Source organism: Canis lupus, chromosome 13 (assembly GCF_048164855.1).
Source record: "Canis lupus baileyi chromosome 13, mCanLup2.hap1, whole genome shotgun sequence".
NCBI lineage: Eukaryota > Metazoa > Chordata > Mammalia > Carnivora > Canidae > Canis > Canis lupus.
In genome coordinates, this window is record NC_132850.1 from 13,787,772 (window position 1) to 13,814,628 (window position 26,857).

Genomic DNA, 26,857 nt, shown 5'->3' on the forward strand with positions numbered 1-26,857 from the left:
ATTCGATCCCGGGTCTCCAGGATCGCGCCCTGGGCCAAAGGCAGGCGCCAAACCGCTGCGCCACCCAGGGATCCCGAACACTAGGATTTCTATAAGGAAAAAACTCAAAGGTGAGAGTGACTGCAAAAAGAATTCTGGAAAAGTGGAACTTTTGCCTGAATTCTGTTGAGAAATATATTTTATATAAGCAAGAGAAGAAAAGTAATGTGAAAAAGTCTTGGGATTTGGACTAGATACAGTGTCCTAAGAGAAAAGAGAAACTACCAGTCTTATTTGAGTAGAGAGTAGGTACTAAGGGATAATGGCTTTTTAACATCCTTTTCTATTTTTCCTTCTTCTTATCTATTGTATCTACTTCCTCCCTTTTTAAAATTTGTAGTTGGTCAGTCATTATCCTTTATTTTTAAAAGATTTTGTTTATTTATTCATGAGAGACAGAGAGGCAGAGACAAAGGCAGAGGGAGAAGCAGGCTCCATGCATAGAGCCCAACGTGGGACTCAATCCCGGGTCTCCAGGATCATGCCCTAGGCAGAAGGCAGGCAGTAAACCACTGAGCCACCCAGGCGTTACTCATTATCTATTCTTTTGGCCAAACTCAACTCTCTTTGCCCTAGGTGCATTATAACCAGCTGTTCTCATAAATTCTTGTATTCTTTTCACTTCATTTCTTTTCTGTTGTACCATTACTGCCCCTGAGTCATTGGCTTCTTCTCTCCCATGTACATGGTTCCATATGGCGGTATAATAGGCATTCATTTAGTATATGGGTTCTCGGTGGAGACTGGCCTGGACTCTCACAGTGGCATTTTAGGCAGTAACAGGTACCATTATAATAGTCATTTAGAAGAGGTACTCTTGATATTTAACGATCAGGTCTGCTAGATATTCTACAGTAGTGGGACAGTTCCAAACAATGAGGAATTCTTAAGTCCCACATGGCTTTCAGCTGTCTTGCTAACCATAATGGAAGTGAAAAACATGTTCATAATCATTAGAACCATTCTAATTCTACATAAACACAAGGTACCTTTACATTGTTTTGAGATACATCATATATTATAGAAATACAAGTGTATTATAAATGATTATACTTTGTTTTATTAAAAATGTATGGTGTAGTATTACACTGTGATGAAGTATACAGCAGCTCATTTATTTTCTTGGTTTTCTTGTATATAGTGGCTGATGATCTCTTACATTTTAAAACTCCAAACTTATTTACATAAGGGAGTGTGAGCATACTTTATGTTTTCAAGAGTCGTCATATTTGAGCACTTATGAATTGAAATGCATATGTTAGGTCATGTTCCATTAATTCTTGTTTATACTACAATTAAGACAATTCATTGATTTTTTTTGAAAGTGTATATGTAAGTTACATTTTTAATACATTCCATTTTAAGATATAAAAGAGGTCAATACAAAAAGAATTGTTTTTAAAATGAGGGCTACCTTAATTTTGGCTACCATAATAAATATTATAAACTGGGTGACATAAACAACAGAAATTTTCTCACAGTTCTGGAGGCTGGGAAGTGTAAGATTGGGGTGCCAGCCAAATTGGTATCTGGTGAGAGCTTGCTTCCTAGCTTGAAGATAGCTGCCTTTTCACTGTGTCTTCACATGGCAGAGAGAGAGAGCATGTGAGCACAAGCTTTGGTGTCTCTTCTTCTTTTTTTTTTTTTTTTTGGTATATTTTTTTATTGGAGTTTGATTTGCCAACATATAGCATAACACCCAGTGCTCATCCTGTCAAGTGCCACCTCAGTGCCCGTCACCCCGTCTCCCCGCCCACCTCCCCTTCTACTACCCCTTGTTCACTTCCCAGAGTTAGGAGTCTCTCATGTTCTGTCTCCCTCTCTGATATTTCCCACTCATTTTATCTCCTTTTCCCTTTATTCCCTTTCACTATTTCTTATATTCCCCAAATGAATGAGACCATATAATGTTTGTCCTTCGATTGACTCATTTCACTCAGCATAATACCCTCCAGTTCCATCCACGTCGAAACAATGGTGGGTATTTGTCATTCCTAATGGCTGAGTAATATTCCATTGTATACATACACCACATCTTCTTTATCCATTCATCTTTCGATGGACACCAAGGCTCCTTCCACAGTTTGGCTATTGTGGACATTGCTGCTATAAACATTGGGGTGCAGGTGTCCTGCCGTTTCATGCATCTGTATCTTTGGGGTAAATCCCCAGCAGTGCAATTGCTGAGTCGTAGGGCAGTTCTCTTCTGCACAGCTAAAGAAATAGTCAACAAAACTAAAAGACAACCTACAGAATGGGAGAAGATATTTGCAAATGACGTATCAGATAAAGGGCTAGTATAAAGAACTTAAACTCCACAGCAAAGAAACAAACAATCCAATGATGAAATGGGCAAAAGACATGAACAGAAATTTCACAAAGGAAGACATCGACATGGCCAACAAGCACATGAGAAAATGTTCTGCATCACTGGCCATCAGGGAAATACAAATCAAAACCACAATGAGATACCACCTCACACCAGTGAGAATGGTGAAAATTAATAAGACAGGAAACAACTAATGTTGGAGAGGATGTGGAGAAAGGGGAACCCTCTTGGACTGTTGGTGGGAATGTGAACTGGTGCAGCCACTCTGGAAAACTGTGTGGAGGTTCCTCAAAGAGGTGTCTCTTCTTATAAGAACACTAAACTTTTCAGATTAGGACCTCACGAGTATGACCTCATTTAATCTCTTTTTTAAGATTTTATTTATTTATTCATGAGAGACACACACACACAGAGAGACAGAGACACAGGCAGAGGGAGAAGCAGGCTCTATGCAGGGAGCCCGACGTGGGACTCGATCCTGGGTCTCCAGGATCAGGCCCTGGGCTGAAGGCAGTGCTAAACTGCTGAGCCACCAGGGCTGCCCGACCTCATTTAATCTTAATTCCATACTCCAAATGCAGTCAAATAGGAGTTAGGGCTTCAACATACAAATTTGGAGAGATACAATTCAATCTATTACAGGGGCTTTGGTTGAAAAAAATCAATGATGCCATATGTAATCAGTGTATGAATAAATAAATGGATATATATCTAATAACAACAGGGTATTTCTGGAAAGATTTATAGAACCCATTTTACCTGGGCCTTTATAAGGATATCCTTTCTAGCTTCAATTTGGCCTTCAGAGCTACTTGATCATTTTGTTCTCTTGTTGATTCTATAACACAGTCCAAACTTTTCCTCTCCTTCTCATTTTCTATATATGACATCGTATTTTACTCTGTCAAAGAAAGTGTTAGTTGTGGATGGCATTGTTCTCAGTTGTTTTCATTTCTGCTTCAACGTTTCTGTTAATCTCCACTTTCTCTCTGCTCTGCCTTCTTAATAATGTTAACACCTTCTTTGCATTTATGTATTGGCTCCCTCTCTTTTGACTATAAACATAATAATAAAATCAACTTAAATTTGTATAATGGGTTCCATTTTTAAAACTTTTCTTATTGATTATATCACTGGATTTTATGCAGCCTTATAAATTCAACAGGAGGGCAGCCCCGGTGGCGCAGCGGCTTAGCGCCGCCTGCAGCCTGGGGTGTGATCCTGGAGACCCGGGATCGAGTCCCACATCGGGCTCCGTGCATGGAGCCTGCTTCTCCCTCCACCTGTGTCTCTGCCTCTCTCTTCGCTCTCTCTGAATGAATGAATAAATAAATCTTTAAAATTAATTAATTAATTAATCAATTAATTAATTCAACAGGAATCTTTATTGCTATCTTAAATGACAGAAAACAAATTGCACAAAGCTCCTGAAAAAGAACATATCTCACAGTCTGAATCCCTATATCTTTATCATCCTCTCTTTCTCCTTCCTTTCGCTGCTAGACATTCAAATGAACATTGCTTCTACTTCTTTATCCACTTCTAAACAATTTGGGAAAATGAATTTTATGATATCTCTCAAAACTGGAGAGTTCCTATATTTATTTAAAAGAGATAGGGGACCACCTTAGTGGAAGTGGAGAAGCAGACCTGGCTTTAGGCAAAATTGTGAAGTACATGTGGAATATATGGTTGATTTCTGGTAGCCTTACATCAGTTTTAGCATCCTCACATACCTAATCATTGCCTTATTACACTGGGTGCCTCTTGGACTTAGCAGAATACGGATTTAATGTGTCTTCCTAAATTGCTGAAAGTAAGTGTAATGTGTTCATTTTATCCTCACTTGCTAGCAAGGCATATGGTATCTGGTGGACACATAATGTTTGAATTTGTGGATGAATATCACATCAAGGTCAGAGTTTTCTGCTTAGTATTCCTGGCAATTTAGTTGTTCCTACTGCTCCTGAACTTACACACTCTGTTCCTATTATGTTATCACTAGCCTTCTCCAGGTCATGTCTATATTTCTACTTCTTGATTTTAGCTCACTGAATATATTAGAGTAGTGCTATGTGTTCTGAAACTTGACTATTTCAGTGTCTTAACACAATGTAAGTTTATTCCTCATTAACAGTCCAGTGCATCTGTTTCTTAAAAGCCTGGCAGTAACCTAAGTCACTTCTTCTATTCCATTGACAAGAACTGGGCACATGGCCGCATCTAGAAGCACAAGGAGGAGGTAGGCAACTGATTCCCATTAACCTTATACTACATAAGAGGGATACACATTTTAGGGGACAGCTAACCATATCTGACGCAGTCTGCCCCTTTGGCCACCAAATATCTCTGCATACCTTCCTTTCCCAACATAGAACATATTCACATCCTACTCAAGAAAGGCCACTCAGTTCCACTCAGTCACTTGAGTCTAGTTTGAAGGCCAGGATCTTTGGGTGATGCATAGGCCAGTCCATAAGATCTACATGGGGCTATTTATGACCCGGTGACCTATGAATTGACGTTCTCTATCTCCTCTCTCAAGTTCCCACCCTACTTGAACCCCTTTGTAATATACTTTGCTAGAAAAAGGAGCAGGATAGCTGGGCAAATGGATTCCTTGAGAAAGGAAGAGTGGTTGTCAGTCTGTGGCAGGGCTGAGTCCTGCCAGGCAAGCTTTGTGAACACCCTGCTGCCCTCATAGCAGAGGAGTCTCTTTGCATAGACATTACTAAAATCATGCTGCTTAAAACAGTAACTGTGTGATTTAAAATTATAGTGTGAATACATGTAGGCAGCTTGAATCTAAGTTGGAGAGGGCACAGACTTAAAGTGAAGCAAGTGCACGAGTCTGGCAATGTTGGCCAGTGGACTGCTTGTGTCTCAGGCTCCAACCCAGTAGTTATCCAAATTGGAGACCTGACAAATCAATTCTAAGAAGATGGAAGATTTGGAAGCAATTTCTCCTAGAGGTGTTTTTTCCCATGGAAAAAACAAGGAAAAAAAAAAAAAAACAAGACATTATCGTGATATTTTGACAAATGACATGGCAGTTTTTACTCTAAGGATTGTGGTGTGATAAGAATATCAGAGCCTATTCATCCATGGGCCTGACTCAAGGATGGATTTAGTAGCTTAACGTTTGTTCATTTTTCCTATGCTCTTCCTCTTATAGACTCTCCACAAAAAATAACAAAGATAGAGACATATTAGTATTAGTATTGTTAATGAAAAGACAGACTTCTGCTAGGGATATGAGTTTTCAGACCTGATCAGATGGTGAAAAGATTACTGAAGGGTTCTGCTTTCCTAGAAGACAAAGTAAGCATTTGGGAAGTTTGGCAAAAGGAAGTCAGGGCCCAGACTCAACACCAAGATTCGCTTACCTCATTGTGCAGTCATATTCCAGGAGGGAAGCTCAGGAAGTCTCAGAAGAATACATTTTCTAAATTGAAGGTCTTAGCTATGGCTGCAAGGGGTTGTCTGTTTATATCTTATTGGACTTCTAGGATTGTCTACGGCCAACTCACTCAAAGAACACGACAATAACTGAATAATAGTCTGTTGACATCAAGCCAAGCTGAGTTTATGATGACGTAAGGCAGTAAGGGAGAGCTACCACCTCAACAGCAGTTGGAGCAGTGTCTCTGAAAGGTGAAGGTTAAGGGCAGATACTTGGGGGGTTTTGGAGTCTGCGCTCCAGTATTTTAAGGTAGGGCTTTTAATGAGGGAATCTGATTGACAAGGTTTGTTATATAAAAGTTTGGGATTAATGGACACAAAGATTGGGATCTTAAATCAAGTCTTGATAAGTAAGCAGTTTATTTGGTAAGGAAGGATTTGTCCAATTAAGTGATCTGTTATCCCGAGAAGGGAATTGTTTGCCCAGATTAAGAATCTCTTGTTTTAAGAAGGGAGCTGATTGATGATTGAGCAGGCTGCTGTTCAGGTAAATAAATGATTTATGGGAATGTCCTGGGGCAAACGATGGTTATTTACTGGTTTATAGTGTTATTTTCTTGTGCAGGAATTTGCTTGAATTCATAGTAAAGTCTTGTTCTAGTAGGTGGGCCTCTTCTTTGATCTGATAGTTGAGCCATGTGATTGCCCATGATCTCACTTCTCGCATATCTCAGTAAAGTTATATATGCTTTTCCATTAATGCATTATGAATTGTTAGATTTATTCTAGAAACCTTACAGCTTGGGTTTTTATTGTAAACAGTCTTTTATGTAAAATTACATTTTTTCGTGTGTTTCACTGATATATAGGTTTGAAATTTATTTTTGTATAACATACTTGTTATAGATATTCTTGAATTTCTTAATAGAAGAAACTGTATCATCTGCATATAATTAATTTTATTTCTGCCATTCAAATTATTTCTTTGTCTTAACTTACTAGGATCTTTAATACAATGCTGAATAAAAGTGGTGATAGTGGATGTGGCAGAGACATTTATTGCTTATTGACTATTCATGTCCTCTTCCACCTTCTCAAGCCCTCTTCCACAGCTATATAGGACCTACTTTAGCTGATGGGCTATGAAGGAAGATTATGTGGATCCTTTCCAGGGTGAAACATAGACAAATTGATATGAACTCTTTCTTGTTTTAGTGGCAATGAGGCTTCATGTTCTAGATCATACAGCTATAAGTTGTTCAGTGTGCCTCATTAGAACAGTCCTTGGACTTTTTTTTTTTTTAAGATTTTATTTATTTATTCTTGAGAGACACACAGAGAGAGGCAAAGACACAGACAGAGGGAGAAGCAGGCTCCACACAGGGACCCCAACGTGGGACCCGATTCCAGGACCCCAGGACCATGCCCTGGGCCAAGGGCAGGTGCCAAACCCCAAGCCACCCACGTGTCCCTTGGACGGTTTTGTGAAGTGTAATTTCACTTGCTAACCTCTGTTACTATAAAACATAGGAAAAATGAATCTTTATTATGTTAAGCCACGGATTTTCAAACTTAATTTGCTACTGCAGCATAGCCTAATACAATGTGCCCTCTTGTCTTGATCCTGTCTTTGATAGGCTCATGTCTAAGGTTTCACACCTATGATTTGCAGTAGGTTACTGTTAAATATCCTTTAGCAAATTAACAAAGTTCCTTTTGCAATTCCCTATTTGTAAAGAATATTTTTAAAGTTATGAATGGATGTGAATATTATCGAATGCCTTTTTTTTTTCAGCATCTGTTGAGTTGGTTAATAGGTTTTCTAATGCAAACCTATCTTTGTATTCTTTAAATAAACCCAACTTGGTCATATTTTTTTTTTAATGTTACTAAATTTAATTTTTTCATATTTTTATCTAACATTGTTTCCATATATGGTTTCTAGTGAGGATGGTCTGTAATTAGCCTTCTACTATCCATGAGTAGTTTGGTAGCATTATTATGATCATAAAATTAATTGGAAATGTCTTCCTTCTTCTTTGAGAACAGCTTGTCAGTTTGTTCCTGAGCTCTGTATTTTGAGTTGTTAGTAAATCAGATTGAGACTGTCTTCTGTGAGACTTTCCTTTGAGGCATATTGAGGGACTTTGGCTCTAGGAGTTTTCTACTTGGAAGATCTGCCCTAGATCTCTCATATGTCACTGGCCTGAGACCGCTTACTTAGTAGCTGTTCAACTTTGCTTCAGGTTCCTATGCTATGAAGTACAGAGAATAAAAATATCTACTCCATCAGACTGTTGTGGGGATTAAACAAGTTATTTCTATAAATGCATACTACAGTGGTCAAAGTTTAAACACTTTCTCCCTCACATACACATAAGGATTGATCTATTTAGGAATTACTTAGCATTTTTATTGCATTATTTTGGCATTTCTTCTAAATTCTTCTCCAGTGTAAAGAAAAGTACATCTCTCTAAAACCAAACCAGGTAGGTGAGCGTATGGATTTTTTTAAAAAAGATTTTATTTATTTATTCATGAGAGACACACAAACAGAGTCAGAGATATAGGCAGAGGGAGAAGCAGGCTCAGATCCAAGGACCCTGGGATCATGCCCTGAGCCAAAGGCAGACGCTCAACCACTGAGCCACCCAGGCGCCCCTGAGCATATGGATTTTTAAACTAGATAAGATAGGAATTGATTACTTACCTGAAATAGGATTCACTAAGGAATGTTCTTGGCACAACTGAGAAACTGCTCTTAGTTACCAATATCTGCTTTCTCTCTCTCTCTCTTAGATTATTTGCTCAGTTTATAAATAAGGAAACGAAAGCTTAGAGAGGAAATGACCTGGTCAGGCAGGGATTTGAACCCAGGTTTCTGGATGGTAAGCCGCTGTCCTTGAGGAATCAACCAAGAAATGGAACTCTTCTGTAATGAGCCATTTGGTTTCTGAATAACCTATGGAAAACTCATCAGAGCTATGGAAATGTTTCATAAGCTAAGGCTTAAGACTGCAAGTTTGAAATGGATTCTTAGTAAAGACTCACCCCCTCATTATACCTTTCAGTCCTCCATGTAGATATAAAACATTACAATACAAATACTCTGATTCCAGAAAGAACACATCCTAGCTATTTTCCTGTTGCACAGTTCTATTTAGTTCTAATTTCCTTCCTTTTTGTTTTATCACTACTTGTTTTTAATGTCTGCCATCATGGATTGTAACTTCTTTGAGGTCTTCTATTACATTTATCTGTGATTGCTATTGTCTCCTACCTTATTCAGTATTTCATACATAAAATATGCTTAATAAATGTTGAGTAGTATCGAGTTACAGCATTGAAAGTTCTCTATAATGTGCCCCTTTCCACCTCTAAGATATTCTCTCCTATTGCTTTCCTGTAGAGATAACCATGTTACCATGTGCAGTGTTCATCTTTTCTTGCACCTTTTCCCTTATTCTGAATGCCCTTTCTCTTTCTTTGCTGTGCATATGGCTTTGATTCCAATCCCACCTCCTCCATGAGACTTCCACCATTCAGACGAAAATTGTTGAATAGCCCTCTGCGTTATTGTCATTAGGATGTATTTGACACAGCATATCTCACCGTCAGTTTTCTTTGTGTTTATGCCGCATTTCATCTGGATTGTGCATTCAAATCCCTGTACCTCTCTAGACCTGAGTATTAGCTAATATGTGGTTCAAGAGATTCTCAGTGAATATTCCGATAAATAGAGAAATAGGCTGTATTTAAAATATTGCTGACTAGTTCGGGGAGAAAATTTAGTAAAAAATGAAGTGACCCTCCTAGTCATCATGACTCAGATGATGTTGAAATTAACAAAGAAGGGTGCCTGGGTGGCTCAGTCAGTTGGGCATCCACCTTTGGTTCAGGGCTTGGGATCAAGTCCTGGGATCAAGTCCTACATCAGGCCCCCTGCTTAGTGGAGAGCCTGCTTCTCTCATTCCTTCTGCCCCTCCCCCTGCTTGTGTACATGTGTGCTCTCACTCTCTCTCCAATAAATAAATAAAATCTTAAAAAAAGAGAAAAGGATATTAATGAAGAGAAAATAGTCTCTCTAGCATAAGCCAAGGGGGTTCATATTTGATATAACTCTAGAAACAGCATTATGGCAGGTTCTTTTTGTTCCTGTAAGTCTCTTCTATATATATACCCTTGTATTTGTTGACCATGGACCTCTTTGATCTTGTTCTTGACATTGACTATGCTTTTACTTTCTCTGTGAACAGCTAATAGTGGAAAAATTTTCAATTTTTTATTCAGTATAGATCACATATTTCTTGATCATATTTTGGGGGACTGTAACTGAGCCATTTGAATCATGTGCTATTTGGTTCTGGGATGAAAGCTTGATTCTCTCAGCTGACTCATATGTTGCTGTAATTCTGGAAAGTAATGAAAATTGTGGTAGGGTCGAAACAAAAAGTTGTGCTTTTTATTTATTATTTAATAATAAATGACTTACATTTATTGTGTAATTCATACAACCTAGATGTTCTACTAAATACTTTAAATTAGGGAAGATCTATAAGATAGAGTAACTGTATTTTACTTATGAGGGAAATGAGTCTGAGAAAGATTAGGTGGCTTTCCTGAAGATTAAATTGACCTCCTTAAAGGTCAAATATTTACGAAATAATACTGCTAGAACACTGGCTTATAAAGGCAGGGACTGTGTTATGTTCATTGTCATAGTCCCAACACTTACAACAGTGACTGTAGATTAAGTATTTATTAAATGAATGCAGTTCCTCTCTCTCATTCTTTCTTGAACTCAACTCCAGATTATCACTCCATCACCTCATCAGTGCTACTCTTGTTGATATTACTGATGACCTTCCAAATGCTAAAATATAAAGGTCCATTCCCAGTTGTTTCTAATTTGATTTATCAGCAGTATTTAACTTAGTTACTCCTCTTACTTGAAATAACATTCTTCATTTGATGATACATCTTCCTGTTTCTTCCCCTTCTTCCCTGACCACTCCTTAATCTGATGTTTCCGTCTCATCTTCTGGATAGATATTCCCCAGGCCTTTGTCTACAGATGCTTTCTTATTTCTATTTATGTTCACTCCCTATTTATCACCACTCCCTTGGTGATATCACCCAGTGCCCTGTCTTTAAATACGATTTGTATCTTTATGCTGGACTCTTCTCCTGAATTCTATTCTAATATGCTGGGTGGTTAATAAATTGATAGATATGTGAAGCTCAACATGTCTAAAAACAGACTCCTAATATTTACTCTTCTGTCCCCCCCAGTTGGAAGGCTACTTATAAACTCAACTCTTTAGGTTGATTAGACCAAAATATTGGTGTTATGTTTGACTCTAGTCCATCAGCAAATCCTGTTGGCTCTATATTTCATTTGCCTTTTGGATCTGATCACTTTTCATCTCCATTGATATCACTCTGATCCAATCCAGCATCCTTTTCCATATTTTATTATAACCATTTCCTAGCTGATTTCCCTGTTTCTGCCCTTGGCCCCTCTATAGACCGTTCTTAATGCAGTAGTCAGGGAATTCTCCTTTTAAAAAAATAGTCACAGCATAGAAGCCTTATCCCTAAAATCTACCTTTTTAACTTCACCTACTATTTAGTTCACCTCTGTTGGCTTCCTTGCTTTTTCTTTTTTTTTTTTTTTTCCTTGCTTTTTCTAATATACCAGGCCATGCTCTACTCTCCACCCCACCCCAAAGATCTTTACTTTTATTTTTCTTTCTTTCTGGAATGATCTTCCTACAGATGTCCCCATGACTTAGGTCTTGTGGTCTTTACTAAGGTCTTTAGGCCTTTACTCCTTAGGTCTAAGGTCTTACATTCTTTTTCTCTGTCAGGTCTCCATTGATTAACCTACTTAAAGTAGCAGCTCCTTCCCTCCATACCCCTCCTATATCACCCATCAGTACTTCTTATCTCCTCTCTGCTCTATTTTCTTATCATGGTATTTACCATCCTTAGACAAACTATATATTTTACCTATTTACTTGGTATGTGTGTGTTTTTAAAACTCTTTTTCCTTAGTAGAATGTAAATTATACTAGGATCTAAGGTCCCCATAATAAGGGTAGGAATTAATTAATTTTTCTATCCTGATTTATTCATTTTGTCTCCAGAACAAATGAGTCAATGAATGAGTATAAGGATAGAATTCTGTTCTGATTGCCCTCATACCTAAATTAGACTATCATTAGTTTCTGTGTATTGTCCTTTGTTTTATTTATTTTATTTTAAAAAAGATTTTATTTATTTATTCATGAGAGACACACAGAGAGAGGTAGAGACATGGGGAGAAGCAGGCTCCATGCAGGGAGCCCGACGTGGGACTTGATCCTGGGTCTGCAGGGATCCTCAACCACTCCGTGGTTGAGGCTCAACCACTGAGCCACCCAGGCGTCCCTGTCCTTTGTTTTATATATACACCCCTACCTTTACCCCACCACTGCTCAAAAGCTCTTGGAATTGATAAAGTTTTATAAATTTTAGATAAGTGGAATGAATAACCAGATGTATCTAACATTTACTTTTACAGTGATAAGGATGACCTCTACATTCTGAAACTTACCTTCAAATATGGTTGTGGCATTATAGTTTTTTTTTTTTTTTTTTAATTCTTACAAAGGTTCTAAGGTTGCATCTATGTATGATAGTATCACATTTATTATGTGTATACAAATAAAATTTGTATACACATTCAAATTTTTTGAACAGGTTATCAGGACACCCCATGGGAGAGACTTTGATGACTCTTTGGAAAGATGTGATGAGTACTTAAGCTCAAGGTCATGTAGCAAGCCCCAGCATTCAGCAAGGACCTTACTAGTCCATTCAGCACCTTCAACAATGCCGAAGCATTCTCCAAGCCCTGTGTTAAATAGAGCTTCTCTCAGGGAAAGGTAATGCTTAGTCTCTCTTTCTGTACTGATATTTTGAATAATCATCATTAGAAAAGACAAGGCAGCAATTATGTATGTAAAATGTTTATTCCTGCAAGTATAATTTGATTTTAAAAGGCTTACTTTTTGTTTAGAATATATTACATATCACATAGTACTAGATACTCCTCCCCAGCCCAGTCCTCTTGAAGTAAGCTTACTATTAGCAAGTTTATTAATAATTAGAGTCACTTTAACCCTAATTAAATACTGTAGTTCCTAAAAGTGAAAAATAGTACATGATGGTTGTTTTCAATAGATTCAGAGGCATTTAACATTATGGATATGGCTTATATATAAAAATAGCACAGATTATACTCTCCTTTTAGTGGTAATGATGATGCTGTATATTGTTGGTATATGGTACCTCACATAACCTCTCCCTAATTCCCCAGGAGAATCTTAACCATGTAAAGATTCCAGCCCTCCCTCTAAAAAAAGCTTTGGCAACCAAAGCTAGACACTTGTAATAATTTGAGTGTAAAGAAAATAATACCTCTTTATCTGTTTTTGTTGTTAACTTCAAATTGGAAATTCCTTGCCTCACTCACTAATAATAATATAGAAAACAGAGTTGCCATAGATTAAAAACAAACAAACAAACAAACAAACCTCACCCTAGGTAGTTTAAAAATTATATGGAAATTTGAACACCTAAGAGGCATGCCATCAAGAGCATGGAAATAAAATCTATATTTACAGATGGTATCAAAAAGCTAAAGGAACATATTAAATTTGTATAGCTTATTATAACTATCAGACATCACTGACAAAATTTAAACAAACTGTCTATCAAAAAGTTCATCTCAAAACCGATGATTTGAGCAAGAGTTATCCATTTGGAAGCTGTATTAAAACATCCCTATTCTGAACAGATAGATTTGTGTTTCCAAATTAGCCCTGTAAGTCTCCACATGGACGTATGAAGGTCTGCTGGAGACCCTAATCCTGACAGGGAATTTTGATTCATGTGGCTTCTAGATTCATTAGAATCCTGCCTTCGGGGTCATGGAGTTCATAGACAGACAGGTAGATTAAAAGATAGACCTTGTATTTGTAGAGAGAGATACATGTCTATGTTTCTATAGGCTTTAAAGTTCAAGAGAAACTTTTGAAGAGATTTTTTTCTGCTGAGGCCCAGTAACTTGTGTCTCAGTTGTCAGGGGACTTTCTTTAGTTACTGTGTCTGCTCAGATGTTCAGGCATGTAGTCAGTGCTCCTCTTTTTTTACTTATGTTTAGAATTAAGCACTTGTGGTTTTGTCATTAGGTTCTTTGCCATCTCACTAGGTTTTCAACAAATTTTTCACCTGTATCTCCTTGGATATGTTTTTATAAATATTGTTTTATTTTTCTGCCTTTTCACATATTTCACAGAGCTCTCCAGTTGTCTACCTGTAATACAGTATGAATTTTAGTCCCACGTTATTTTATCCTTGTCTGTAATTTTGTCCCAGCTTTTGAAGTCTGTCTTCCCAAGTTGATAAATTCTTCACTGAGGCTATACTCAAAAATTCTTCACTGAGGTTAGCTAAAGTCAGCTGTCTCTTTTTCATAGTCCAGTGCAGGTGATGGCTTCTAGTAGTCAGTGGCATTTGCACATTTATTCTGATGCTTGATAGTAGATGTAGTAAGTTCTTTTCTAGAAGGAAACAAGTAGCTCTAATATTAAACATTATCACCTATCACTTGAGGAAGGTTGAGGTACTTTTAAAATAAAAGAATTTAAATTCATCTAAAGGAATTAATAAACTTTTATTGAGGTACTTTTTAGGGTAGATAAATTTTTTTACTTTCACTAGGGTAGAACACCTCTACTTTGAATGTATGTTCTAAAAAAGATTTTGATTTAGTTATAAAGGAAAATAAAGTGTCTATAGGACATATCACCAGGAACAGAAACATTTCATCCTTTTGAAAACACTCAGTACTACACCTTAAAATATAATACGTTCTCTGATACGGCTTTTTAGGTTAGTGAGCAGTATACTTAGAGGGTGTTTATAAAATCGAGTGGAATCAGTAAGCAATTTGAAATGATGGAAATGTAGATTGTGTGTCCCCGGCAAAATTGGGACTATGACAAGATATACAGCTATAGGAGTTTAACTGGGTAAATAGTCATTAAGATAAAATAAGTTTTCCTCTAGGATTATTATAAAATGTTGACTCCTTAATCACGAATGTGAATAAATAGGCTTTCAAAAAGTCTATTAGTGACTGTAAGCAAATGAATTTCTTTATTTATAGTGAAGGTGCTTTTTGCTTTAAGCCCATTTAAAAAAATATCTTCAATGGAGTTAACACACATAAAACGGTTGCAATTTTTATTATAAATGTTACATTTCAGAAACAGTTTTGTCCTCCAAAAATAAATATTAGTATTATGACTTATATGTATTAGGCTGTAGAATTATTACTAAAATCAGACTAAGAAATACTAGCAAATCTAATTTAAAAGTAGCTGATATTCCTTTTAATCATGCTTACGGTTTCGAATTTTGTAAATGAAGTTAAAGATTGTTGGGCAATCATTTCTTATACCACAGCACAGACTAGTGGATCCTCTCATAGTACACTGAAGAGATCCTCTTGGAACTGCATATTTGGATCTCAGGTTTTCAAGATATGTTACCTACGTAGGCAAATAACAAAATTGGACAATGTATTTGTGTAGATCCAGTAATATTTCCTTTTACAAATGTAGGAGATTAAAATTTAGATATAGCTGATCATCCATTATTGACTGTGTTCTTTAAAAAACAGGTCATGTAAATCATTTTTCCTGATTAAGAGTTTATATTTTGAGTAAACATATAAAATTATAACTTTGCCATCACAAGCTGGGAGAAAACAGGCAAAGTGTAAGCAGTTAACATTTTAGTATCCATTCCTTTATGAAGGAATTATATCAATAATACTTGATATGATGAATTATAATCAGATGGACCTGGAGATTTTCATTATTACTTATAAGATTGATAAAGTAGCTTAGTTATACTAATGCCAATTTTGAGTTTGGGAAGGGCATAAGAAAGAAGAACGGTTGCTTTATTTCTCTCTATTCCCAAACTCAGGTTTTAATAAAAGTCACATTTTCCTGTTTTTCAATATTCACTTAAAAAACACACTTACAGGAGAGACTAGAGAAGTGTTATCTATGCTGAGGGGGGATCATTCAATTTTTATGTTCTTATGTATTCTGAGGGAGTAAGAACATAATTGGATTCTAAATAATATTTTCATCTATTTAAACATTTTGTTTCATTTCATAAAATTAGTTTTATTTTTCTGTATACAGAAAGGAATTTCTTCTACATAATTTAAGAGAGTATGATGAAATTATTGGAAAATAAAAACTAATTTTAAAGGCACTATACATGGAATTGTTCTAATCTGAGCATCTGTATATTTTTTTAAAGATTTTATTTATTTATTCATAGACACAGAGAGAGAGAGGCAGAGACACAGACAGAGGGAGAAGCAGGCTCCATGCAGGGAGCCCAATGTGGGACTCGATCCCGGGTCTCCAGGATCACACCCCAGGCTGCAGGAGGCGCCAAACCGCTGCACCACTGGGGCTGCCCACGAGCATCTGTATCTTTATTTGGAGCTAAAGCTCTAACAAATTATGTAAGGAGATCATTAAAGTGGTCAGATATATATAGGTATGCTCTCCCTAATTCACATCAAACTTTATTAAGACCACTTATTGCACATACTACATACTACAAAGACTTAATATGTCTGCAGAGAATCAGTGCCTGATTTTACATCTGCCTCTCATCCTTGGTCAGTGAAGAAAATATACTATTTTCATCTTTCTATGTTATCACATGGGGATAGGTAAAAAAAAAAAAAATGACTTTCTGTGTCTGGCATTTGGAAAGATTTATTTTTCTCTCCCTCTGGCTACAAGTCACCTTTGTTTTTTATGTCTACAGATTCCATTCTGATTGGTGTTCACCTTCAAACTGCGATGAGATCCATGACCGGGTAAAAAATGTCTTGAAATCACATCAGGCTCATCAAAGACATTTATATGTTAGTTTCTAAAATATTTTCTTGAAGGCCTTTTCTAATTGGGCAAGAAAACCACTCAAGATGCTTAAAACTTGTAATAGTTAACCACTGGGAAGAGAAGAAAAAAGATACAACCTCCAAATGATGGAAGTCAGTGGTTTTGCTAAAGGCAACATCTCTAACTTCTGGCTTGGCCTGAGTCGTTATGCAAAATGTTTGATATCATCTGAACTCTAAACAGTGTTACTAATAATTATCTCATAGTCAGTAAGTAGTAACTTTATGGTAATTATTTCATAGCCTTCAAAGTATGGAGACTCTTGTGGCCCGGTATAAAACACTTCCATTTCTTACAAATAGATTTTGTTCTAAATGGTAAAGTGGGGTGAGAAATAATTATTTTGAAATAAACTTCTCAGCTTGTTTTTATGTTAATTAAATATTTAAAAGAAAAGATCAGGTTTACCAGGTGTAATATTAGAGAACATCAGTGTGAGAATATTTTCTGAGGTAAGACAAACAAACATATATATGAAGGACAGCTGGGGAATAATTGCAGTGTATTCTTTTTGTGTTTGATTTTTCTGTTTGTTTGTTTCATTCAGTAGTCTACTGAATCATTTATCATGAGTGTCATATTAGGAACTAGGCTTGGTCCTCACCATATAACTGGATTATTTGGCATTCCATGAGTTTGTACAGTTTTAAGTTTCTATATGTATAACTGTTTTTAAATTAAGCTTGTTTTCTGGCACCTAGGTGGCTCAATCAGTTAAGTGTCTGACTTTGGCTGAGGTCATGATCCCAAGGTCCTGGGATCAAGCCCTCCATTGGGCTCCCTGCTCAGCGGGGAGCCAGCTTCTCCCTCTTTCCTCTGCCTCTTCCCTGGCTTGTGTGCTCTCTCTCTCTCTCTCTCTCTCTCTCTCTCTCAAATAAATAAAACCTTTTTAAAAATTAAGCTTGTTTTCAAAACACAATATACATATAGAAAATGCACAAATCATAAGTAACAACTCTATGAATTATAATAATCAGCACACTCCTGTGTAAGCTGTCTACCCAAATCAAGAAATAAAATATTACCAGCTCTGCAGAAGCTTTTCTTTCCTCTCAGCTACTGCCACTCCAAGGGTAAACATTATCTAACTTTAAATAGTAAGATTAGTATTGTGTGTTTTAATCTTTATATAAATGACATCCTACAATATCTGCTTCTTTGTCTGACTTGTTTCACTTTGACTTTGCAATTCAGACTTCTTGGTACTGCACATATCTTATAATCAACAATAATTCTTTACTTTTGCCTGCTGTATGGTGTTTGTTATATGAAAACACTACTGTTGATTTATTCTTCCTTTTTTGATGGACATTTAGGTTGTTTCTGGTTTGGGCTATTGCAGAGGTGCTATAAGCATTTTATGCATACTTTGAGTATTGTTGTATTCTTCTTCTTTGGGTATGTATGTACTCTTCCTATTTGGAATTTCCCAGACATAGGGTATATATACATTCAGCTTCAGAAGGTGCCGTCAAAAAACAAAAAAATAAAGAAGGTGCCATCAAAGACTTTTTCAGGTAATTCTAACTACCTGTTAAAACATAACCTGAGAGGTATACATTTTAATCTTTTAATCATTATATTTAAAGTGCATATCTTATGAGTAGCACAAGGGGTTGTTTTTGTAGACTTAAGATCTAGAATTTTTATGTAGATTGATGTGGCTTTTGTTTGGATTAGTATTTTTTATAACTTTCTTTTTTATTAACTTGTTATTCATTTTTAACTCTTCTGTTATTGGTGGCTCTAGAGATTTCAACATGCATGTATGATAAATGATTTTTTTGTTGACCTCCCTAAAAATAATGAGGCCCTAAAACATTTAACCCTCTTTTAACCTGCCCCCTTTTTTGCATGTTTTTGGCATGCATTTTAATTCTATATACATAAAACACAAGAAATTAATTTTGTTTATATAGTAATGTTTATTCATGTTAGTCATTTATATATTTTTTCTATTCTTCATTCTTTCCTTAACTTCCATGTTCCCCTATGGATTTTAGGGTCATTTTCCTTCTGCCTTTAATACTTCTTTCTTGACATTCCCCTGGCTATGAATTCTGATTTTGTTTGAAAACATCTTGGTTTTATTTTTTATGGGATAATTTTATTGGATATAAAACTCTAGGTTGGTAGTTATTTTCTTTGGTATTTTAAAGAAACTATTCCATTGTCTTCTGGCTTCTTTTGTGTCTTGAAAAGTAAGCTATTATATCTTTGAAGTAATATGAAGATTTTTCATCTGCTCTGTTGCATTTAAGATTTACTCTTCAACTTTGCATTTAGTAATTTTACTATTATATACCTAACATGTCATATTCTTAGATTGATTTCTATGTTGAGTTTTCAGAGCTTCCTAAATTTGAAGGTTGGTATTTTCCATCAATTTTGGAAAACCTGTAGCCAGTCTTTCTTTAAACAGTGCTTATGCCCCATTATTTGTTTGTGTAGAACTCCCAATTATACTTGTATTAGATTTTTAGACTTATGTAAAATTTTTAAAAAATTTTAGATGCATATGCATCTTATGCTTATTTTGATATTTTTAATTCTTTACTTTCTTCTCTCTCTAGTTTGCATGCTTTCATGAGACATGTCCTCTAGTTTACTAGTCCTGTCTTCTGTGTTTACATTGATATTAAAACTGTTAATAAAGTAAAGCTGACGTAGAAGGGAATGTTCAACCTAATGAAGAGCATCTTTGAAAACCTATAGCTAATATGATACTTAATGTTATACTTAATGGTAAAAGACCGAATATTCAGTCTTTCAGAAACCATGATGCTCTCTCTTGATATTCTTTTAACATCATATGGAGAGTCTTAGACAATGCAGGAAGATAAGAAAGCGAAATAAAAGGGATACAGATTGGAAAGTAAGAAAAAAAAAACATATTTGCAGAGGATATGATTTTACAGAAAAATCCACAGGATCTCCAGAAGAGCTCTCAGAACTAATAAGTGAGTTTAACAGGGTCACAAAATATAAAGAAAGCCAATTTTTCCCCTATATATCTGCAATGAATAATTGGAATTTTAAATTAAGAAATCCATACCAGCCTTTCTCTGCGGAATCACCATGGCGGCTGGGACCCTGTACACATATCCTGAAAACTGGAGGGCCTTCAAGGTTCTCATTGCTGCTCAATACAGCGGGGCTCAGGTCCGCGTGCTCTCCGCACCACCCCACTTCCACTTTGGCCAAACCAACCGCACCCCTGAATTTCTCCGTAAATTTCCTGCCGGCAAGGTTCCAGCATTTGAGGGTGACGATGGATTCTGTGTGTTTGAGAGCAATGCCATTGCCTACTATGTGAGCAATGAGGAACTGTGGGGAAGTACTCCAGAGGCAGCAGCCCAGGTGGTGCAGTGGGTGAGCTTTGCTGATAGCGACATAGTGCCCCCAGCCAGTACCTGGGTGTTTCCTACCTTGGGCATCATGCACCACAACAAGCAGGCCACAGAGAATGCAAAGGAGGAAGTGAGGTGAATTCTGGGGCTCCTGGATATTCATTTGAAGATGAGGACTTTTCTGGTGGGTGAACGTGTGACACTGGCTGACATCACAGTTGTCTGCACCCTGTTGAGGCTCTATAAACAGGTCCTGGAGCCTTCTTTCCGCCAGGCCTTCCCCAATACCAACCGCTGGTTCCTTACCTTGCATTAACCAGCCCCAGTTCCGGGCTGTCTTGGGGGAGGTGAAACTCTGTGAGAAGATGGCCCAGTTTGATGCTAAAAAGTTTGCGGAGAGCCAACCTAAAAAAGACACCTCACGGAAAGAGAAGGGTTCTCGGGAAGAGAAGCCGAAGCCCCAGGCTGAGCGGAAAGAGGAGAAGAAGGCTGCTGCCCCTGCTCCTGAGGAGGAAATGGATGAATGAGAGCAGACACTGGCTGCTGAGCCAAAGGCCAAAGACCCCTTTGCTCACCTGCCCAAGAGTACCTTAGTGTTGGACGAATTTAAGCGCAAGTATTCCAATGAGGACACTCTCACTGTGGCACTGCCGTATTTCTGGGAGCATTTCGATAAGGATAGCTGGTCCCTGTGGTACGCTGAATACCGGCTTCCCTGAGGAGCTCACTCAGACCTTTATGAGTTTTAACCTCATCACTGGAATGTTCCAACGGTTGGACAAGCTGAGGAAGAATGCCTTTTCCAGTGTCATCCTCTTTGGAACCAACAACAGCAGCTCCATTTCTGGAGTCTGGGTCTTCCGAGGCCAGGAGCTTGCCTTTCCGCTGAGTCCAGATTGGCAGGTGGACTACGAGTCCTATACGTGGCGGAAACTGGATCCTGGCAGCGAGGAGACCCAGACGCTGGTTCGAGAGTACTTTTCCTGGGAGGGGGCCTTCCAGCATGTGGGCACAACCTTCAATCAGGGCAAGATCTTCAAGTAAACATCTCTTGTCATCATCGCCTAGCTGCCTGTACCTGCCCTTCAGGGAGATGGGGGTCATTAAAGGAAACTGAACATTGAACCCTTAAAAAAAAAAAAAGAAAAGAAGTCCATACCATTTATAATAGCACCAGAAATTGAAGTGCTTAGATATAATCCTAACAAAATATGTGCAGTATTTGCGTTCTGAGAATTACAAAATGCTGTTGAACATCAAAGAAGATAGAACTAAATGAAGAAGTGCACCATGTTCACAGAATGGAGAAGTCAATATGAAGATGTCAGTTTTCCAATTTGGTCTCTAGATTCAGTGGGATCATAATTAAAACCCTATCAAAACTTTTTAGTAGAAATTGACAAGCTGATTCTAAAATGTATATGGAAAGGCAAAGGAAATTGAAAAACCAAAAACATAATTCTGAAAAAGAACAAAGTTGGAGGATCCATTACCTAATTTTAAGACTTACTATAAAGCACAACAATGAAGACAGTGTGGTTTGACTAAATAATAGACATATAAAGAATAGATCCCCCAGGATAGACCCACATCAGTATTGTCAACTGATCTTTGACAAAAGTGCAAAGTCAATTAAACGGAGACTTTGCATTTGCTGTCTTTTCAATGCATGGTTCTGGATTTTTAAAAGTGAACATTTAAAAATAAACCTAAAACATAGTAGATAATCTATTTATATTTGTAAATTACTTTTAAGGTATGACACCAAACACATGATCCATTTAAAAATTTGATAACTTGAACTCCATTAAAATTTAAAAATTTTGTTCTGTGAAAGACACTGTTAAGAGAATAGAATGACAAGTCATAGTCTGGATGAAAATATTTGCAAATCACATACATGACTAAGGATTTGCATCCAGAATTTTTAAAAAATCCTCTTAAAACTCAGGCAGTACCCACCATTTGCTTCAACGTGGATGGAACTGGAGGGTATTATGCTGAGGGAAGTAAGTCAATCGGAGAAGGACAAACATTATATGTTCTCATTCATTTGGGGAATATAAATAATAGTGAAAGGGAATAGAAGGGAAGGGAGAAGAAGTGTGTGGGAAATATCAGAAAGGGAGACAGAACATAAATACTCCTAACTCTGGGAAATGAACTAGGGGTGGTGGAAGGAGAGGAGGGCGGGGGGTGGGGGTGAATGGATGATGGGCACTGAGGGGGCACTTGACGGGATGAGCACTGGGTGTTTTTCTGTATGTTGGCAAATTGAACACTAATAAAAAATAAATTTATTATAAAAAAAACCTCAGGCAGTAAATCTGAACAGACATTTCACCAAATAAACATGAAAAGATGCTCAATAATCATCATAGAAATGAAAGTAAAACTGCAATGAGATACCACTGCCACCTTATAGAATTGTTTAACAGAAACAACCAAAAAAACTTATACTAGTAAATGCTGTCAAGGATGTGGAGCAATAGAAATTCTCATTCAGTCCTGGTGGGAATGCCCAGTAGTACAGCCACAAGATAGTTTGGCAATTACGTATAAGGTTAAACACACTTATCATACAACCCAGCAATCCTACACTTAGGTATTTCCCCAAATGAATTGAAAACTTAGGTTCACATAAAAACCTGTACATGGAAAAAAAAAAACCTGTACATGAATATTTTAGAAAGTTTATTCATAATTGCCCAAAATTAGAGGCAGTCAATATGTTCTTCAAAGGCAAATGGCAAACAAACTATGGTATAGCCATTATATGGAATATAACTCAGCAATAAAAAAGGATGAACTAGAGAGTCACCTGACGACTCTTGATTTTGGTTCAGGTCATGATCTCAGGGTTGTGGGATCAAGCCCTGTGTCAGGCTCCATGCTCAGCAGGGAATCTGCTTGAGATTCTCTCTCTCCCTCTTTGCCTGCTCCTCTCCCCATCTCTAAAACTATAATCTTTTTTAAGAAGTGAGATTTTTTTTTTAAGATTTATTTATTCATGAGAGACAGAGAGAGAGAGAGAGAGAGAGAGAGGCTGAGACACAGGCAGAGGGAAAAGAAGGCTCCTCACAGGGAGCCTGATGTGGGACTTGATCCCAGATCCCGGGATCACACACTGAGCTGAAGGCAGACGCTCAACCACTGAGCCACCCTGACGTCCCAAAAAAGTGAGATTTAAATTCATATAACAACATGGTTAGTCTTAAATTCAGTTTGCTGAGTGAAAGAAGCTAGGACTCAAAGCTTTATAAAATGGTATGATTTTATTTATGTGAGACATTGTTGAAATATTAAAGTATGGGTGAGTCAGAAGAGGTTGACTACAAAGAAATTAGTTTCACAGGGAGATTTTTAGAGTATTGGAACTGATTGTTACTGAAGTTGCATTATGCATTTGTTACTTTATGTATTTGTTACCTTATGCATTTGTCAAAACTACTAGAAATATACATCAGAAAGAAATTTACTGAATGAAAAAAGAAAAAATAACAAGTGTTGATATTTGGGCTTCTGAAGATTTAATGCAGATTATAACAAATGAATCTAAAGGTTCTAAAATTACAAGATATAGCTTTAAATTAGCTTACCTAAATGACTTTGGAGTATTATGTTTTGGCTGGATACTATGAGGCTAAAGACAAAAAGAACTATTTAATCACTACATTCTATTGCAGCGATTTGTAATAGAGAGCTCTCGAAAGAGCCAGAGTAAATATTTTTTGTGTCATAGGGTCCCTGTCACACTACTCAACTCTGCTGTTACAGCACTAAAGCAGACATAGACAATAGGTAAACAGATGAGTGTTTCTGTAGTCCAGTAAAACTTTATCCATATGTACTAATATGTGAATTTTATATGATATTTATGAAACTTTCTCCCCCAGCTATTTAAAAATTTTTTTTGTTTTTACCTATCAGGCCTTACAAAAACAGGCAAGGGCCAGAAATGCCCTGGGAGTTGAAGTTTGCCACACCGTATTCTATTAGATGAGTGTGATTCTTACAAGGGTATGGATTAGCAATTCTGAAAATACTTTACATTTATATGAGAGTTTTACATTTATATGAGAGTTGAACAAGTAAGTAAATAAATCATAAAGACAACCAGATTTTTAATCATAGTATACCCTATGTTACATCCATGTTTATTTTGATATATATACAGAGAGAATGACCCAGATATAGATATGAGCATATATTGAGATTAGTACACATCCATATTTCCTAGTTTTGTTCTCTAAAAGTCTCAAAAGGAGTGGCAACCCAATAGCAATGAACACACCCAGCTCTCCCAGGTCTTGGTTTCTGAATACCCATATTCAGTAAAAGTTATTGGGACTCTTGGAGCAATAGCTGATTCTGAGGCTGGGACAGGGAAAACACAAGATTAGGATGGAATATTTTGCAGTATGGAATGTGAGGAATTGCTTTTAAAATAAAAGAAGGGGGGTAGTAAGGAGAACAGGAGCATATCAAAAGAACACAGGAGCCCATCTGAAGTCCCAGTGACCATTGTTAGAATAATTTGAGCAACAAAATAAATAGCAATATTTGGATTATAGCTGAAAGAATAAAAGAATAAAATAAAATCCATGAGTTGATATAAGCAAAACAATGAATGACTAAGAATGAGAATGGACACATCTTCTTTACAGAAGAATTGTAAATAATAATTGTGGATATTGCCTCTTTCATGAGGTGTGGAGCTTAATTCCTCTTCCCTTGAGCATAGGCTAGACTTAGTGATTTGTTTCTGATGAATAAAGTATGGAGAAATCGGTAGACACCACGTTCACAAAGTGATCAGAATTAACATCATGCTGGCATCCTGTATTCCCTGATATCAAGTAATACGAAGGGCACTGCTCTCTGACATTGTTCCCCAAAACCCATAACCCTAGTCTAAACATGAAAAAAATATAAGACAAAATCAAATTGAGAAACTTTCCACAAAATCCCTGAGTAGTACTTTTCTAAACCATCAAGGTCATGAGAAACAAAGAAGGACAAACTTGGCACAGATTGGAGGAGACTAAGAAATGATGACTAAAAGCATCATGGTATCCTTATTGGATCCTGGAATAGAAGTGCCTTACTGGAAAAACTGGTGCAATCCAAATAAAGTCTGCAGTGGAGATAATTACTGTACTAATGTTACTTTCTTAGGTTTGCAAAATCAGCTATAGCTATATTAAGATATAAACTTTGAGAACCGGGGTGAAGGGTGAAGTTCCCGGGTACAACTCTTTTATCTTTGCCACTGTTTTGTAAATCTAAATATTCAAAAATAAAAAGTTAAACTACCATTGACCCTTGAACAATGTGGGGGTTACAGGCTCCAGACCTTCTTCCTTTGCACAGTCAGAAATCTGCATATAACTTTTGATGCCCCAAAACTTAACTACTAATAGTAGTTGACCAGAAGCCTAACCAGTAACATAAAATAGTTGATTAACACATATTTTGTATATGTATTGGACCTGTGGTTGCACAAAGCATAGATTCCTAGCATTTTGTTCTATGCTCTATACACATATGCCCCCAGGAAAACACCAGTTGCAGACCTTTACTTTACCTCTTCTCTCAGGAATGTTAGTACCACTAGTACTACTATGTAAGCAGCTCCCTAGTGCCTTTGAACAAAAACAAACTATGTAAATATATATGTGCATACACACGCACACATATTTGCATGCATGCAGCTGGCTTAAACTGTACACTAATCTCAGTATCTTAAATTGGTTTACACTAAGAGCAGCTTGAATACAAGCTCTTAAACTTAGTCATATTTTTCTGCCTAGGTTAATTCACATATACTGAGCATTCTCAACCAAATATCTGCATGCTCTGCATCTGCCACTATGCACAGCACTGGAGATCTTTTCGTAAAATCAAATTTCCTGCCCATAAGGAACTTTATAATTCCCTGAGTTGCATGGTAATGATATTTTGTCTGTAGTGTTTATTCTTGAAAGTTACTTTGGCTGGATATAAAAATCCTTGGCTTACATTTTTTTTTTTTTACTTTAAATATGTTATTTGATTGTGACAGAGAATGTTTCTGTCAAAATCTGCTTAAAATCCAATTTTCTTTCCCTTGTGAGGGATTTGCTCCTTTAGTTTGGAAAGTCAAGCTAAAATATTGTGCACTTTCCCCCCCTTCATTTTACATCATGGTGTTGATTATTCGGGATTGATTTTTTTCCCCAATGTATGTCATGTGTCTTTCATTATGTTTTCAATATGTTTGTGAATATAACTTTTATTTTTAATTAAAATTTTTTATTTTAAATTTTACTTAGTTAACATACAGCACAATATTGGTTACTGGAGTAGAGTTCAGTGATTCATCACATATATTCAACACCCAGTGCTCATCACAAGTGCCCTCTTTAATACCCATCATACATCTAGCCCAACCCCCACCCACCCACCCACCTTCCATCAACCTCTATTTGTTCGTTATCATTAAGAGTCTCTTGTGGTTTGTTTCTCTCTCTATTTTCCCCTCCTTCCCATATGTTCATCTGCTTTCTTCAATTCCCCATATGACTGAGATTATATGGTACTTGTCCTTCTCTGATTGACATGTACCCCTCTGAATCTGTATTTTTTTTTTTAATCCTTTGGATAAATACCTAGTAGTGCAATTGCTAGATCACAGGGTAGTTCTATTT

General features: G+C 36.8%; 1 protein-coding gene and 1 pseudogene across 3 annotated transcripts in view; both read left to right on the forward strand.

Moving 5' to 3' along the window:
* Positions 1–26,857, forward strand: part of SPATA6 (spermatogenesis associated 6) — a 145,931-nt gene that overhangs the window by 88,689 nt on the left and 30,385 nt on the right. Inside the window, exons 10-11 of one of the 3 annotated variants that reach the window (XM_072772211.1) lie at positions 12,515–12,699; positions 16,682–16,781. The exons of 1 other annotated variant lie outside the window; for it this stretch is intronic. In XM_072772211.1, the coding sequence (XP_072628312.1) occupies positions 12,515–12,699; positions 16,682–16,781 (285 nt within the window). The remainder of the gene's footprint in view (positions 1–12,514; positions 12,700–16,681; positions 16,782–26,857) is intronic. One more of the 3 variants, XM_072772212.1, reaches the window with a different exon arrangement.
* LOC140602560 (elongation factor 1-gamma-like) lies at positions 19,862–21,316 on the forward strand (annotated as a pseudogene).